Genomic DNA, 16450 nt, shown 5'->3' with positions numbered 1-16450 from the left:
CATTGCTGCTGTCTTTTGCCTGGTCCTGAATTCAATGAGGAGGAGGAGGAGGCAAAGCAAATGGCAATGACGTTTAGCTTCCTGGCTCCAAAGCTACACAAAAGCTGTGGCTCCAGCCAGTGTCCTTATTGATGTGTCACAGAGCCAAAAGACTTAATGAAGCTCTGGAGACCAGGAGCTGAGTGCTGCTGTCTCTGCCACTTGTCATCTTTTTTCCATGCTGCTGAATTCAGCTCAGCAAGGGGGAGCAGGAGACAAATGGCAGCTGTATTTAGTCCCTGAGCTCTAGAGCTGCCTGAAAGCTAACATCTCTAGCAAGTCAGCACAGATAAACCTTGCTCATAACCCTCCTTTCCTTCGTCACTGAATTCATTGACAGGAGCGTTCGCATGCCAGTGACAGACCATTAATACCAGCTTCAGAGGCCACATCTGGCCTGCACCTCTGATCTAAGGTGTTGCAACAGATTATCATTACAACTAACTTATTATACATGCCCACCTGCCTCTCGAGTATTTTCTTCCTTTTTATTCAGTTTGGCTTTTGTCTACTCCATGCTTCTTTCAGTAAGTGGAGGTGTCATACAAAGATACAAGCAGGATTTGGCCATTGATGCACACTTAAATGAATTGTGCTACCTGCAACGGCAGAATTAGAACAAAGTCGACTTTAATTTTGTGAATTAACTTTAATTCTCTAATTAAGAGAATTTGGGGTAGTTCATACAGAACAGCTTTGACTGCTTTCTTTTCCTCACTTCCTAAACAGGCACAGAATTGCTAAGGAACAATGGTGGCTGAAACTCCGGCCCCTGATGAAAATTCTGGCCAAATACAAGACTAGCTACGACGTCTCCGATTCAGGGCAGCTGGAGCATGTAGCAATGCATAGACCGAAAGAAGCAGAAACTGGGGCCATCTAAAGGAATCCTTTTAGATACAGTTGTAATAGACCTACATTGTGTGTAACAATGCTTTAGAATATATTGGTTACAGCTTTGTTTTGTAACACTTAAATTATTGTATCAGCACTTTATGTGAAATAAGAAATTTAAAATCTCAGATTCCTTGCCCAGTATTTGTCTTAGGTTTGACAGAAACCCTAGCATCTAACAAACACGCATCAGTTACCGAGGCAATCCTTTATCAACAGTAAGTTCAACATAATTCTATGCACTCAGTGTGATAATCTATTCATTTATTGCACTTCGTATCCAAGAGTATTCACACTCCAAGTATATGTAGAAGGCTAGCTTTATGTCAAATTACAGGTTATGTTTATGTACCCGAAGTGGAATAAAGTACCCTTGCAAACAAATAATATAAGTATTTGTGTGTTCTTCAGTGCAAATTCTACTTCACTGCTAAGATACCTATGTAGTACTTAGTTTTTAAACCTTAAGCCAGGGGTTCTCAAATGTTGTGATGCCCAAGTACTGGATGGCAGCAGCGGGGGATGGGGAGCTTGTATGCAGCAGCCGCCACTGCCATCTACCACTCAATGCTTCCCCATGCATACCCACTGGGAATTTTGCAGCCCCCTTTTAAAAGTTGCTCGCGACCCCCCTGGGGGTGTGTTACCCAGTTTGAGAACCCCTGCCTTTAGCCATGAAATAATATTCTCTTGACCTCATGTTCTACTTCTGTAGGCTGGTAGCTGCTTTCAGCCATTCCTGCCCTGCAGCTTGGTTGTTAGGACAATATTCTGGGAAATATAAGAGGATTTCTAGCACTTGAGGCATGGGGAAGGGAAAGTGCTTAGAGTACGAGTCCTTAAGAACAGCTGCGACTTCTTTCGCAACATTCGCACTTCAAAACTATTCATTTTGAACCCCTTTTTCCTCTTCCAGTGGGGTATGGAAAGTTGCATGTTAAAATTACTATTAGGCGACAGCTAAAGCACTTATAGCAGCCATTGCTCTGGGCAGCAGAGGATGGACATACCTGCACAGCTGCCTGTTTCTTCTAGAGACCAGTAACTTTTCTATGAGGCAGGAAGGTAACCCTGAAATACAGCCACAGTTGCCTGTGATCCATTATGACATTCCAGTTTTACCATGAGGCTGAGTCACATTAATAACACTTTTTTCCCCTATACCATGGTCATGTATCTACTTTTATCACGTTGATTAACCAGATTTACCTCTGGCCAAACTTTACTGAACAGAAGAAAAAACCTTACACAAATGAGTGCTCATCAAAATAGCAGTTTATGAATTAGTTACCTACAGGGGAAGCATGGTTGCGGGGAACTGCTGTTATAGGTAGTAGTCATGTAATATACAGCACAAAACCTGAGCATTTATCCATGTCCTCAAACTACCAAATAGTAGTGCAAACAGTCTATTGAACCAACAGCCCTACAACGATGCAAAACTTAAAGTTTCCTATCTTGTTATGCTGTGAAAAATTAATTGTACCAAGAACGAACTACAAAGGACCAGTTTAATACTTAAAGCTCTTTATATCCAACAGCTGATGTTTAAAAAGACACTGTAACAGGCATGATTTCAAATAAACATGGTTCAAGTTCTACTTTTACAAAAATATTTCATTTATATAGCTTGCACTTGTGCCACTGAGGTTAGTCAATAGGTAGAAACCAAACCATAGATGATCAGGTAGCTTTCACTTTGAAATCCTAGGCAACTGTAAAGACAAATCTTCCTTCACATAGTTGAATCAAAACTCATGGGTTACTGGAGAAAAGGCAGCCAAATGGCTTGTTGTATGTGGAGCAGAAGTTGTAACAACAACTTGGACCATCACAGACTTAAAAATAAAAAATTCTAATACTCATTAAGGTCATGTGAATCCGCTTGTTTTGGAGTTGAAGCCAGATGCTCAGCACTAACTCATCGCTTGACCCATGAGGGATCTTTGGCAATGTCTGCGTTTTCTGGGCCCAGGATAGCTAGACCTCGTGTGCTCTTCCCAGCTGCCAGGTATCTGCAAAAGAAAGTTAGTGTCATTTTATCTACTTTCAACTGCTACATATTAGAAAGTAAAGACCCCATCCATCCACTTTCTGCTCTGTGAAAGTTCTCGTTTGTACAGCATCGTCTCAATTACAACAATTGCTTTCCATCATACGTCCTTTCATCAGGTACCTTCCCCGTGGCCAAGATTACTAACCAACAGGGAAAAAACCAGCAGGAGAAATGTGCAGTATTGTTGAAAAATTCTAAATGATCAAGCTTTTTGGTTTGTCAGTCTCTTCTGTTCCTCTGTCACATGACAGTTATGGGAATACAGGGAGACGGTGAAGATCTCAGAAATCAAAGCCCAAACTGTTTCTTAAATGTTCTTGTTCCTAGCCACATCTCGCCAGGCCTGCTTTTAAAGCAGATACTGTAGTTATGAAAAATTCATCTGTTTGCAGACAAACTTAAGGCATTTCTTCCCTCCTTTTTACCCGATTTGATGTCTCTTGATTTTTCTGTTCAGTACAACATTTAAGTCCTATCTGTTTTGGAGAATGGAATCCATCAAGAGTATGCAACACGATAGAGGAACCCAGATGGGAAATGCCTATGCTGTAACAACTCTTGGCCACCTCTCAATTCTAGGATGAAATTCAGAGGTAAACTAGGAAGTTTTGCACCCTGAGTGCCAGCAGGTAGGGCAGTACAAAAGGCCAGGTGGGGCCAGGAGCAACAGCTGCTACCGTTGTTGCACCCCCTTTTAAAACAGTCCCCAGGGCTGGTACCTCACTCACCCACCCCTAGTTACACTACTGCTGAAATAATAATTTAATGTAATTTCATGACAAACAAAGGAACTCCTGGGTTCAGGATTTATCCCATAAAATTTCTAGAAAAGGATCTTGTTCTGCCTTTTAATATGGAGCCATTAGGTATGATGCAAGACAGAAATATCACACTGCTATTACTCATCTTAAGGGAGGAGATCACACTTCATACATCAGGGAAAGCAAAATCATCTGTTTTCTATACTTGCTGAAACCACCTACCCCACTGGGCACAGACCTGAATAGCTAGAATAAGCTCAATCTTAGGCTTATTTACTCACAAGCCCCTTTCCCAAGAAAAAATCATCCTTCCAAAATGCTGGAGTAGAAGCATGCAGACACTGTGCTCTAATGACTGCTATTTCTCTCCAGCCCCTGCAAGCAGAGTCCTCTGTTAACCCTATTCCAGCTGCTGGGAAACTTGCAGTAGCTTGTTCTTGAAGCAGTAACTAAGCTATCTCCGGGCAAGTGAACTGCATGCAGTCTCTAGTATCTTGATGAGGCTTGGGATGTGGAAACAGTACTTTATTATATACAGGAATTTATATAAAGAGCTATTTAGAGTAGAGAACTAACAGTTATGCTCCTGGGTTTGCAAGTGTCTGAGACCTGGCCTTGCTGTTGTCCTGCCACACGAGGAAGTTCCCATCATTTCACCCAGACTGTTTCCTGGGACGGCACACTTCTTGGATGCTTTGTTTCCAGGCCTTATGTTAAATCATTAAGTCAACCATAACTGGAAAAAAAAAAATCTTTTTCTCTACATTCAGCCTTCCCAAAACAAGGTGCATGTCTTATTTGGGGGTGTGTATGTGAGAAAATGCAGTAGCTCTAAAAGGATCTGCCTCAAGTGTCATGGGGCTAGGAACATAAAGCAAGGAAGAGCCTGGCTCTGTAATTTTGTGGTTAGACCTTTCAGCTAACAAGGGAAGTCTTGAGCTCCAGGCAGACTCTCAGGATTATTTCTGGTTTTTATCCAGTGTCAAATTCAGTCCAAGAAGCAATGATGAAGCAGCTAAAAAGTGTTGGCTAGGATTCTCCTGAGTCCAAAGAAGGGCAAGAACAGCATGTCTCTCACTTCCTGGCTTCAACAGTCTGGGCTGAGTTCATGCTGTCGCTTCAGTGCCCATAAAGGACTGGGCTCCCTGCAGAGCTCCACTTAGTTTCTGGATCCAAGTGGGGTTTTGGAAGGAGGTAGATGCCTCAGGTCAGACTGGGGCAAAACAGGCATGGACAAGGCAGAACTGCAGGGAACCCCCAGTGCAAAGAGTGAGGTACCTAACAAGTTGAGGCATCTCCAGTGTCAGGAGGCAGCTGAGTGACAGATTTTGGAATCACAATTTTGGGTTTTAGTACCAATATGTTCTGTACTGGATGCCTCAGACTTTTTTTTGTCCCTAATTGGAAAATAATGACTCAGGCATAGTGAGGTCATGAAGTGAATACAGAAACAATTACTTTATAGTGGCTTAAAGGCCACCGGAGAGAGATGGCAATGACTTGTCTGGGAGTTTGGCGAGTCAGACTATTCCCAGCAATTGAAGCATTTTCCTCTATCAGATTCTTGCAAGTAAACCTAGTCTGCATTTCTAAAACGAGCACAGACTCACTTGTTTGCCACATCCATCAGGTTTTCACGGCTCACAGCAAAAAGCTGTTCCCTGTGCGTCTGCTTCATCTCATCAGAGATCCCAAACAAGAAGTGATCCATTCCTTAAAATAAAAATATGACTTGGTAAGTGTCAAGTCTTTAGGCATTCTAGGATAAAAGCAGACATGTGCACTGGATAAACCAAAGAGGGAGAGGAAGGAAGGAATACATCCTTCAGCTAGGTAATGGTCACCACGTACAAGCCGTACATCTTTCTACTTAACAAGTGTCAACACCGAAGTCAAAGAACAGGAATTCTGTTCTGTGGATGACAGTTTGAATTATTTTTCAATTTGAAATGCCATATTGCGACTAACCCCAGATATTTCTTCTTTTTGTGCATAAAATCATTAAAAAAATTCATTTATTTGTATAAATTAAATTTTTGTCTAAAACAAAACAAAAAAAGAGATGCATACTAAGAATGCCAACCCCGACAGGAGTTTATATAAAAAGTTATTTACAGAAGAGAAGTAACAGCATTGTCACTGCCCTGCAAGGTCTAAAGCCCAGCTGTTTGCCATCCTGCTTTTTCTAATGCTCCCAAATGAAATTTTAGCCAAACTGACAGTTTCAGGGAGATATTTCAGTTACAGCAGAACTGTTGTTCCAAAGACAAATCCTTCTGCTGAGGCTTATGACCAGCTGTAATCAAAGTGCTAAAACAAAGATGTGACTCGTGTTTCTTTTCCTATGACATACATAATTATGAACACAAACACAGCAATATTTCACCTACACAAAAGTCATTTCACTGAATGATCAAACAGCTTCCAAGCAATCGTGCATAATGTGAAACAATGACCCAAGGAAGGTAACATCAAGCGATCGGCATGTGGTTATGATATGGTATACTGTTACTCAGTTTTTATTCTCCATCCTATCTAGGAGGAGAGAATCGGGGCATTCTGTTCCCTTTAAGCTTCAGCTGATTCAGGAACTGGACGGGACCCTGAGCCATCTCCTCAGTTCTCAGGATACATGCTAAGAACACCAACCCTGACAGGAGTTTATATAAAAAGTTATATACAGAAGAGAACTCCACTCATCCACACCGCCCTATACCAGTCAAGTCATTCTAGTTTAACCTGTCCAAGCCCAGTCATCACAGGAGTGGCAGGCAGCTCAGCACCAGAAGACAAGAAATGCCACCCTCTTACAAGTCATCACTGTGTGGCAAAGCCCTCTGGCTCACATTAGGGCATCTAAACTTTGAAAGTAACTAGGCTATTTTCATTGCCTAAGCTTAGAGGCCTCACATTTTAGCTTGAAGCATGAAAAGTAAACTGCAGTTAGCCTTTTCTGCTTTCCAAAGCTAAAGGGTTTAGCACAAGTCAGGCTATTTAAAAACAAAACCTGATTTTTTAACTTTGGGTGTTTGTTTATTTATACACCTCCCTTGATTAGGTTTCAGTTTGGATTATCAACAGGAAAAAGCAGTTTTCCCTAAACACAAACTATGCGGAATTGCTTGTGTATAAAAGGGTCCTCAGAAGGAAACATGAACAAGCTGCAAAGAATGCAGGAATTGGCTACCATTCGTGGTGAAACGGGCAAGCCTGGGGCTAGCTTTCCAGACATATATCTATGTGCTCTGCTTGAAGTTCATCCATAGCACCAGACACATTTATACTTTACTCAGCTCTAACGACTAGTGGATTGAAGCAGGGAGGCTAAGCAAATTCAGGATCAAACCATATTTGGCTAAAATGGGAAAGATCCTTAAACTCTCCCAAGTATTCCATTAAACAAGGAGAGACACCTACAAATCCAAGCTCCTAGAAGAGATTTTATCTTTTTTTAGGCTTAGAAAAGCAGCTGAAAGTTATGTCTTTCATGTCTCCTCCCCATAACTACTCTCTTCACCAGTAGCAATAAACGTATTTCACTGACTAAACTGCCCACCGATGGCCTTTCCGAGATGGGCAGCAGTAACTGGAGCTTTATAGAAACAATAACCGATATGTTAAATCCTTGAAGAGAAACATGAGCTTGTAAAAGCAATGAAATCTGTAGACTAGGACATCACTTGGTTCATCTACTCAGGAGACGGTTTTGAAGCCCCAGGTGGGTCAACAGTCTACTTAGAAAGTACCTTTGTCCGAAGGAGCGGTGGGAGCATCCACAGCTGCAAACACCGCCAGCTTGGCTTCGTCTATGTCCTGCTGTGTGAAGTCTCCAGATTTTACCCAGTCAGCTGCTTTTTCAAAAGTCGTCAAGGTTGCTAAAGAATTTGGATCTCTAAAAACCAAAAATGAGTCATTTTTGTGTCACAATGCCAACTAAGTCTGTGCAGACGGTACAAATTTAAGTTCGGAGCAAGTCTCCCTTCATTCAAAGTCACTTCAATTTTGCAGACGGCATCTAGACCACACATGCACATATCCAGGTTCTACTCTATATGCATGGTTTGCACCATTTAATTTACAGTCTGCTAAGGCTTCTGCTTCAAAGAACACCACTTTTCTACTCGGTCGGAGCACTGCCGTGGTGCCATACAGCTGTTTGCTGCTGCACCTGTATTGGTTCATAAACCCTAATCTTCACGTGGGCTAAGGAAACTAATTCTATGAATTTCCAGTTTCTACCATCTCTTTCCTAAGGGATTATAGCAATGGAAGAAACCTGCCTTTCTACAGCATGTAGAAACACTGTGCTAATTCAAGAGAGGGAATATTTTATTTCACAGCAATTATGGGAGAATTTTAGGGAGACGGAGACGGTCAGACTCAGCAATGCTGCAAGTAGTTTCTAGGCAACTTGCCCAGATTTGGGATTCACAAGATGTACAAACAAATACAGTTTATAATGAAGACACAAACCTCCTGCCTGGCATAAGCAGGTGTCACCGCCGCTGTGCCACTTACTCCAGAGATTAATTTGCTCTACAAGCTCTGGGGATGATGTAGCATAATGCAGGTCAGGCAGTTCTTATCTTATGATATATCCTTTTCCCCACTGTACCTTCTCCCCCTGCCACTTCAGCCTGAGGCACCTACTCAGTGTACCGACTGAAGTGCAAAGTGGTACACATTTTAGTTGCAACTTTAACATTTCTCAGTGCTTACTGATCTACCAAATTTAGCCTAGTGCCTTCCATGGGGATTATGCTAAGCTACGTTTGGTCCAGGATAACTATTTAATTAGTCTAGGTGCCTGTCCACACACCCCTCTTCTGGTGAAGAGTCACTGGGTTAATTGCTACACACCATTAAGATTGCCAATTCAAGTCTCAATCAAAAAACAAAAGCCACAAGGTATGAACAAATTACAGTGTTAAAGGGGAAGCTTATCATGCTGTGTTCACTTTTATCTTTTAGGAGGTAGAAGCTAAATTACAGGAACTCAACCCTGTCTCGTTCAGGGGTAAACCTCTTGGTTTTGCTTCCACTTGCCTTGAATAGGAGCAGGCATGACAGGGCAGCTGACACATGGTAAGTCCTCTCCCCACCTTTTAACTCAGTCTGCTTTGTTCTTCTGTCTATTAGCAGCCAAAAGCCTCAGTAAAAACCCTGCCACGACAATTTTTCAGGGATGTCATGAAGAAGAAAAGTGTGACCTGGCCAGACATCAGCACCACTTCCTGCTACAACCAAGTTTTTCCTGTAGGACTCCAGCTCTGTCACTTAGATAGCATGGCTGTTTCTGTATCAGTAAAGATGGGCTTCAGGAAGAAGCCAGTTTCTAGCGCTCAGATCTATACTCCACCTCTTCCCTCAAAATGCTGTTCAAATGCCTCAAGCCTCCTTTTTCTGCTCTAATCTATGCCCAACAGAAACAAGCGGACGGCGGCATACAGATTAAGCTGGGGTAAAACTGCACTGAAGCCACATCACACCAAGCGAGAGCAAATGCTGCCACTTGTTGAGAAGAGGGGAAACAATGCCCAGTAAGGGGCAGGAAACAGGGGGATGGGTTTTGCTGACTATGGCTTTGCTGCACAGTAGGCAAAGCAAGAGAAGAGGAGGAAGGCTGGAATCAAGTGACAGATCTCTCTGACATCAAGAGCAAGTTACTTCATGTTACCGGTAAGAGTAGAAAGTGAGTACACCGCTGTGACTGAGTTTGGCTCCGCCACCATAAGCGCCTCCTTTCTCTCTAATTTCTCTATGCAGGAATTTAGCTGTCATCAACCGTGCAAGGATCCGAAGGCTGAAACAAGAGAAGAAGCAATAGCAAATTAGTTCAATGTGGTAGCTGGTGCCTGGCAGAAAAATCTACCAGTTCTATTGCAAAGATCCAAATACAAGCAGTTTTCCTTATTGCACCTTATGGTGATAGCAGTGAAAAAGGACAAAAAACAAAGAATTTTCACTTGCCCCGTCTTCCAATAAGATACCCTAAGGTCTGTTATAACAGTACTGCAATAAAGCCTGAAACTTTCCATCACTTACTGAAATTTTACCTTTCTCCAGATGGGAAGGCCGAGTGTGATCCAGTTACTACACCTTCCCAATCAGGTGATATTCCCAGAGGTATTAAACACAATCAAACCACAAAAATCAGAAGACTGCTTCTGAAGGGGTTCATCAGTAATAATAGGTCAAAGTATTTTTTGCGTAATAGATTTTAGCCTGAATCTAAGTCAGTTTTATTTCCCTGGGGACCCACAAGAGCTGATCTTTTTCCATCTCTTACCTGGCATAGTCTTGTGCCGTGTAAGGAACGGTGCGAATGCATTCACCGATATAATTCACAGGGAAAGAAAGGATAAAATGGGTCTTCATCTGACATGGCTGGAAAGTTGGTTCCTTAGAGAAAGAGCATTTTTGTGGCAGTCAGAAGAGACCGTACGTAGACCTGACAGTCCAGTCACTGGAGAACTTTAGCGCTGTTGCAGATTTCTCATGAAAAGCACGTTACATTCAAATGCCTGCAGTCTCCCATTTCACGTACCACTTTGGCTTCCAACATTACAGAACAATGCATGTAGCAAATGTCCATTATAATACTACCAAATTATTAGGCATCCCAAAATTAAATTGCCTTGGCCAATTGGCACATGGGAGGTGGATACCATCGTCCATATGGATTGCTCACCTTTGCAATCTGTGTGCTCTTTTTTGCATAGCCTTTCTTCTGCAATTTGAATCGTTTTCAAAATTCTCTACTCATATGCTCTCGAAAATATAGCCGCTAACACACCTGACTTCACCTCCACCCTGCTACCCTATTTGACATCATGTATTAAAATACCAGAAAATAAGGAAAAAAACCACATGACACTCCCCCCACCAAAACCTCTACTCTTCACGTAGATATACATGTGTGCAGGTATGCACGAGTTTCATGAACGAGGAGAATTGAAGTAAAATTAAGCCATCTTCAAAGGGTCAAGGGGGACAAAAGGGAGATACCAAGAAATGTATGTAGAATGACAGATTATGACAGGTAGGGCTGAGGGAAGAAACCAGCAAGTTAATGTATTTTAGTGAGGCACTAACATGCTTAAATTTATCTGCAAAAGCACAAATTTGCTCAACAATATCCAGAAATTGACCAAAGAAACCATACTTACTGTAATTAGTTTCCTTGGGATTTGTGAGCAATTAAGCGTTTCATTTCCAGTAGCTTTGGGCTCCAAATACTTCTACAAAGACAGGGCTTTGTGTTAAAGAGTTCAACAATTCAGAAAGGAATGTTAGAAATGTCCTCCTTTCCCCACAGTAGCTTTTCACCACCTCCCTCTACAAGCCAATACATCAAGGTGTTTTGTTCCTTGTTTCCATTTAAACTCAGAAGGCAATTTCTAAAACGATTTAATCCCACAGGTACCTGCTATTAACTGGGCCAAAGTATAGCTTAAGTACTTTAAGTGTGGTAGGCCTGCTGTTTTACAAAGTGCACATTCCCAAGCCTCAGCCCTTCCTCCACTGTACAGAGGCTCAGTGACATGCAAAACTTGCTTTTGTTTTTGAGGACTGCTTGTCTCTTGGAGGTAGCCCTTAAAAACTACTACACAGTCTTAAATGTGCCTAAGGCTGTACTACTCGCACTGCAGATCTGTCCCTGCCCAAATGGGAATGCTAAGTGTTTCTCTAGTTGTCCTAACCAGGGAGTGAGAATAACTGCTTTGAAACACTGACTGATACCGAGTCTCTCTCTGGTAGACAACTTCTATGGAAATCAACCAGATTTTTGCCCCAGTGGCAAAAGGAAGGGTAAGAAGGGGTTCAAAACTCCTCCTTGCTACCCAATGCCTGAGATTAGGAGAGGTTTTTCTACTGACCAACCAAAGCCTGAATACTTCAAGAAGTCCTAACACTTGGATTGTCTATGTATAATCAAACAGAGGTCCAAATGCTTTTAGGCCCACAAGGAACAGAAAGAAGTGCATTTTACTCTAGCTCTGTGATCAGCTGCTGAGTTCTATTCCCCCGCAACCTTCTACCACCCTTCAAACAAAACAACTCACCTTGGCCTTGCAGATCAACATTCAGCCCCAAAAACATTGACACGGTCATTAAAAATATTTGCATTATAAACCATAACTTTCAAACCATTAGATTGGTGCTAGAGGGCCCAGCATAACACAAATGATGTAATTTTCAGTAAAACAGCTAAATGGTAAAGACTCAAGACAAATGGTCTTGGGGACATGTTACATACAGAAACACTAATTTCAATTTGAAAAGATGCAAGCTTGTTTGCATGGACAAGATTCATACTTGCCAAAATCATTTGTTTCTGTTTACGTGGTTCATATTAGACTTATGCTTTAATGCTACTTTACAACGATTCATTTTCCTCACAAACCAAATCTTCCTTCATACCTCAATCACGTGGGGTCGAACAGGTCTTCTCTCTTTTTTACTTCTAGTGATGCCCTTTATAAATTTTTCTACTTCTTTCGATGCTTGGGCCATCTGTTGAGGTGTAGCATTCACTGAACATCTGTTGAATTACATCTGCAATTAGTCATGTTTCTTGCCCTTTTTGACAATCTTTAAATTTTAATCATTTAGCCTCCCCATACGAGTTAAAAAAAAAAAGCTCTAAATCATCCCAACTGCTGATGACCTCTGTGCCAAAGGAGGCTGTTCTGGTAATGAACTAAACCACAGTAAGTTGGAAGGCACCAACAATTTGAACCACAATATACCGAAACAGCTTAATGACACATGGAAAGAATATTTTCTTTGTTCCTTTGGCACGGCAAAACAGCTTGAGACTCAGAACTCTGTAGCAACTGTCAACCTGGTATTTCTGTCATGGACAGATGAGTACATTATGGAAAATAAGCGTCACATGGAATATTTGAACACTCCACTAGTCTCAATTTAGGTTTATATGTAGGTTTTACCACAGATTCCTGCATTTAAATAAAACCTGTACATATAGGGGGCTTTCCCCCCCAACCCTAAATAATATCCTGAAGTTTAGCAGCTTCAAGACAGGTTTGTTACTTCAGGAATTAAGACATCTGGCGAGAGCATTTTAGTTATAGAATTCTCTCTCCTCTCTCATGATACCGATACCCCATAGATTCAAAAAATCTCACCATTTTCACATAGAAACAGAAACTTTTCTCCCTGTATTACACTCCATTGCCTAAAAGATATGACAGCAGAAATCTCACCTCATGTTATCACTGTTTAATAAATATTTCTTTATCCTTGGAAGCTTGCGCAATATTGGTTTAACGTCAGACATTTCTGCAATTCGCTTCATCAATTTCACCTAAACAGGGAAGAAAAAAAGCAGAATAAAATAAATAAGCAGCTACTGGATAAATAAGCAAAAATAAGCACAGTATTACAATTCTAGAGGATGTCGGCATCAGCTGAAAAAAAAACAACAACAAAACAATCCCCTCCTTCACCTGATCCATCCCAGTAAACATTTCTTGTAACTCTCCAGCAGGCGTAAGGGTTTTGCTAGCTCTAACAGAAGCATAGAGATGTCCAGAATCAGGAATACCATTTGACAGCTCTTGAGCAATCATCTTAACCAGCACCTTAAAATGCTCCTCTTCTTCAAACCGTGGGCTATAAGAGATAGAAAGACCTCATTTACTATACAAGTAAAAATTCATTAAAAAAAGATTAAGACACAGGAACAATGGAATGAATAGGAATTCTGCAGCTCTTATGCAGACATAATCCAATTGATTTTAAACAGTTAAACTCTTCATCCTCACAAGTTCCATAAATAGCCTGCATCTATTTTATTCATTGAAGAATGATCGGCTTTTGAGTGTACTGAGATTAAAACATATCAAAAACTCAAATGTAGGAACTCAGGTTGGTTTTGCTTGCAGGGAGAGAGAACAGAAGGGATGGGAAGGGAAAGAGAGGAGGGCCCCAAAACACAAAAAACAATACACTGTACTTGTTAAATATTTCACTCCATAAATGCATCATGTCTGGCAGATTTCTATCCAAGCACAGAGATGAAAAGAGCACACCCTAAAGGAAAAAATGAAAAAAAGACTTCATACACAGGACAAACCAACGGAGCACATCTAAAGCAATGACCTGAAGAATGTGTAATAATCCTGTCTGACAGTAGCATTGGGGTGTTGCCCTAAGAGTCCACATCACAGAACTACAATTAAAGAGATGTCTCATTATGGAGTCCACTACTAACTGGGCAAGTCAGACATGAGACGTAGTTACAAAGCTCCAACTTCCCACCAGAGGGCAAACCCAGACCCGTGTTTCAGCAAGATGCAGGGAAGGGGGCTCTAGGGCAGCTCATCTTACCTAGAGTGTGTTTGGAGGGTAGCTGGATGCGGAAAAGATAGACAGAAAGGCTTGAACTGGTCAAAGGAGAGTACCTAACCCAATCTCTACACACCAAGGGAAAGAAACCCCTGCATGCAGTATAAATGGAGAGAAAAGGAGAAGAGCAGAACAGGGTGACATTAAGAAAAATCTTGAACTGGGCTGTAGGGACTAGTCCTAGCACTAACAATCTTCACATTGTCAAGTATTTCCTAACTCTGTATTCACACTGTGCTGTACATATATTAAACACAGAAGAGGCCCACCCCAACAATACTTTTTCTGGAAATAATGATACGTTTTGTTTTGGGGACTTCTTAAGGCATTTATTCACCACGGTAAGAGATTCAGCTGAAAAAATAGATGTTCTTTTAAGCTAGATAACTGTGTCCAACATTATCCTTAAGGTAAGGCCTGGAGGGACCTAGATAATACCTAACTTATCACTTACAAGAATTTTGCTGGAAAACAGGAGATGCAGGTTCAAATCCTCTTCAGGCAATGGGTGGTCTAGAAGGTAACTAGGATAAGTAGGACCTCTAAACACTAGGCTATTGGAATAAAACAAGAGGGTCCTCACCCTCCACCATTTTATTTTCAGCATGTGCAAATGAAGAGGGATTCTAATTTTGCCAGTGTGCCATTAAGAGGCATAAAGCAATATAGGATTCTGTCCCAAGTATCTATTTTATGTGGAAACCTAGATTCATCCTAAACTACACCGCTGACACTGTAATACAACAGTAAATATTGTTGCGATGATTTGTATGATGTACCTGCTCATATACATCCAGGTGTGAATCATCTGGAATGATATGTGGGCTAACGGACATCCCTCCAGTTTTCAGCTCTATTTGCTGGGCTTGTTCTCTGTAATCAAGGGCTCCACATCCCATTCTGTGAAAAATAAATAAAATATATTTCTAGTTTCAATCACATGGTAAAGCCAGAGGATACCCTAGAAAGCAGTGCTCCATTTTGCCTAATATGAACATAATTTAACCTCCAAGGTAAGTGATCTAGAACTTTATGAAGTGTACAAATATTATTAATAAAACACCAGATTTTTTAAAAAATATAGCAAATAGAGACGTTCAATTAAAACACATTTATAAAATGCAAAAGGGTATATTACAGTGTAGTTGATATATAAAAATGATTACTAGCTTGCCAGCTAAGGGCACAGGCAGACAAAAAATCTAGATTAAGATAATCATCAATACACTGGTGAAATAATGTAGTGAACGATACATACCCCTAAACAAAATAGGTATATTATATGGGTGGTGTTGTGATGGGAGGGATGTTGCGATTATGTGCACTTATCATGCACTGGGTTTAGTGCATGATAAGTGGCACGCAACCGCAACACCCCTCCCATCTTTTCAAATAAAGCTGAATAATAAATATGTGTGGCGGTCCATGAGAACTGCTGATGGATGTCAGCGGTCTATTGATGGTAATAATTTCTGAAGTTAGCAGAAATTAAAACTGTTCTGTTGTCCATCAATATTAGCTATTCCAGTATAGTGTAACCCATCTTCTCAAGGTGTTTCAAATGCAGCAAATATCTTACTTAGTAATGACATTGCAGAAGAGTGGCACATATGGTTTGAGTTCCTCTGGAAGCGTATTCAGGCTGGAAACAGCTCGGAAATAGACGACCCCATTAGTTGGCTGCGCACAGTACTGGACAGGGACTTCGTCAGCTATGAATAAAAAGACAAAGAAAATTGCACCGCATTTTGCAGACACAAAATCTCTAACAATTAACTTACATATCTAACAAAACAGTAACTTTTTAGAACTAACTTTTGATATTGCAAAGATAATTTGAGGCTGCTTCCTGTATTCACTGAAGATATTAAACCAAATCCTGAATGAAAGTTTTCTAGTCTAGATAAAATGATTATCAGTTAGCAGAACTAACCTCAGAAAGATCATTCACTATTACAATTTTAGAAGGAAAAAGCATTCAAATAATGGCAGGGTAAATCATTTCTTAAAAGGCAATGGAAGCCATTGTCCCTTCATGTCCTCACTATCTCTACACTGGGAGAGAAAGGTAGGGGTGGAAACTATTGCTATAAACCAATAAACCTTCAGAATACAGGAGCCAAAAGCTTGGGTGCAGGATCTACAGTAGACAAATTTGTATGCTCACTGAGAAACAGACATAGTACAATTATGCAAGTTAAAAAAGCCAGCAGTGTTCAAAGCGTGGCACAACTTGGATCATCTTTAACATTTCTGAGCTTAGCACAAAATATCTCCCTACTAATAGCCAACTTCTCTGAGGCACTCCTCTGGGAGCAGAACTGCA

At 41.0% G+C, this 16450-nt stretch overlaps 2 protein-coding genes across 5 annotated transcripts in view; one reads left to right on the top strand and one right to left on the bottom strand.

Annotated features, from left to right (window-relative positions):
• Positions 1–2346, top strand: part of PFKP (phosphofructokinase, platelet) — an 88977-nt gene extending 86631 nt beyond the window's left edge. For all 3 annotated transcript variants that reach the window (XM_006268139.4, XM_059729165.1, XM_006268138.4), the window contains one exon: positions 769–2346. In XM_006268139.4, coding sequence (XP_006268201.1) covers positions 769–922 — 154 coding nt within the window. In that variant the 3' untranslated portion in view covers positions 923–2346. The remainder of the gene's footprint in view (positions 1–768) is intronic.
• Positions 2347–2443: 97 nt separating this feature from the next.
• Positions 2444–16450, bottom strand: part of PITRM1 (pitrilysin metallopeptidase 1) — a 35047-nt gene continuing 21040 nt past the window's right edge. For both annotated transcript variants that reach the window (XM_059729163.1, XM_059729164.1), the window contains exons 16-27: positions 15704–15836; positions 14904–15024; positions 13733–13809; positions 13224–13389; positions 12981–13081; positions 12175–12295; positions 10920–10991; positions 10040–10152; positions 9428–9553; positions 7497–7642; positions 5361–5463; positions 2444–2948 (exon numbers count right to left, since the gene is read on the bottom strand). In XM_059729163.1, the coding sequence (XP_059585146.1) occupies positions 2855–2948; positions 5361–5463; positions 7497–7642; positions 9428–9553; positions 10040–10152; positions 10920–10991; positions 12175–12295; positions 12981–13081; positions 13224–13389; positions 13733–13809; positions 14904–15024; positions 15704–15836 (1373 nt within the window). In that variant the 3' untranslated portion in view covers positions 2444–2854. The remainder of the gene's footprint in view (positions 2949–5360; positions 5464–7496; positions 7643–9427; positions 9554–10039; positions 10153–10919; positions 10992–12174; positions 12296–12980; positions 13082–13223; positions 13390–13732; positions 13810–14903; positions 15025–15703; positions 15837–16450) is intronic.

Source organism: Alligator mississippiensis, chromosome 5 (genome assembly GCF_030867095.1).
Source record: "Alligator mississippiensis isolate rAllMis1 chromosome 5, rAllMis1, whole genome shotgun sequence".
Lineage (NCBI taxonomy): Eukaryota > Metazoa > Chordata > Crocodylia > Alligatoridae > Alligator > Alligator mississippiensis.
This window is presented reverse-complemented; position numbering and strand designations above follow the sequence as displayed.